The following is a 727-nucleotide window of genomic DNA, read 5'->3' as shown; positions in this document are numbered from 1 at the left end:
AGTTCCAGGAGATCCCCACCTGCAGGTGCGGAGGCCGCCCCCCGCCCCCCGCCCCGGCCCCCGCGGGCGCCCGGGGTCACTCACTATGACCTTGTGCTGCCCCGTGAGCGTGGGGGGCTCGCAGAGCAGCTGCGTCTCGGACACTGTGACGGCACAGGGCGTGGCCCCCACCAGCACCGTGTAGTTGAGCTTGGCGCCCCCCGAGGCGGGTGGACAGAGGTTCTTGCCCTGGGGAGCGAGGGTGGGGTGGCCAGCGGAGACCGGAGGATGCAGGGGGGGCCCGGGGCCGGCCAGCAGGGAGCTGGGCGGTTCGGGGAGCCTCGGGCCACACCCACCAGGGCACAGGGACGTGGGGGGGCGCTGGACTGGGGCCAGGGCAGGTGGACAGTGTCGCCGAGGGTGGAAGCTCACGCCTGGCCGGGGGCGGGAGGGGCTGGCCACACAGACAGGCGGGCGGGAGGGCCCGGCGGCGCCCACCTTCAGGATGATGGGGGACCCCGGCTTCTGGTCCAGCACGCCCGTGGGGCTGAGCAGCTCGAAGCTGGGGTTGGGGTAGTAGGTGAACTTGGTGCCGTTGTACAGCAGCAGCGACTGCACGTTGTTGAACACGAAGCCAAACTCCTCGGGCTCCACGGCGTCCAGGCCGGGCCGGGGGTCCGTGCCCAGGGCGGGCGCCAGGCAGGTCAGCGTGGTGGCGTTCACCACTCTGCAGACCTGCGGGCCGGAC

General features: G+C 72.9%; 1 protein-coding gene across 1 annotated transcript in view; it reads right to left on the bottom strand.

Moving 5' to 3' along the window:
• The window catches only part of LOC105854677 (plexin-A2-like), a gene marked incomplete at both ends in the record, with an annotated part of 8,174 nt that overhangs the window by 4,292 nt on the left and 3,155 nt on the right, over positions 1 to 727 (bottom strand). Inside the window, 2 exons of the mRNA XM_012734967.1 lie at positions 85 to 228; positions 478 to 714. Of these exons, the coding sequence (XP_012590421.1) occupies positions 85 to 228; positions 478 to 714 (381 nt within the window). The remainder of the gene's footprint in view (positions 1 to 84; positions 229 to 477; positions 715 to 727) is intronic.

This window comes from Condylura cristata, unplaced genomic scaffold (genome assembly GCF_000260355.1).
Source record: "Condylura cristata isolate star-nosed mole 26May11 unplaced genomic scaffold, ConCri1.0 scaffold00237, whole genome shotgun sequence".
In the NCBI taxonomy this organism is placed as follows: Eukaryota; Metazoa; Chordata; class Mammalia; order Eulipotyphla; family Talpidae; genus Condylura; species Condylura cristata.
Note: the sequence above shows the minus strand (reverse complement) of the source record. Positions and strands in the feature narration are given on the sequence as shown.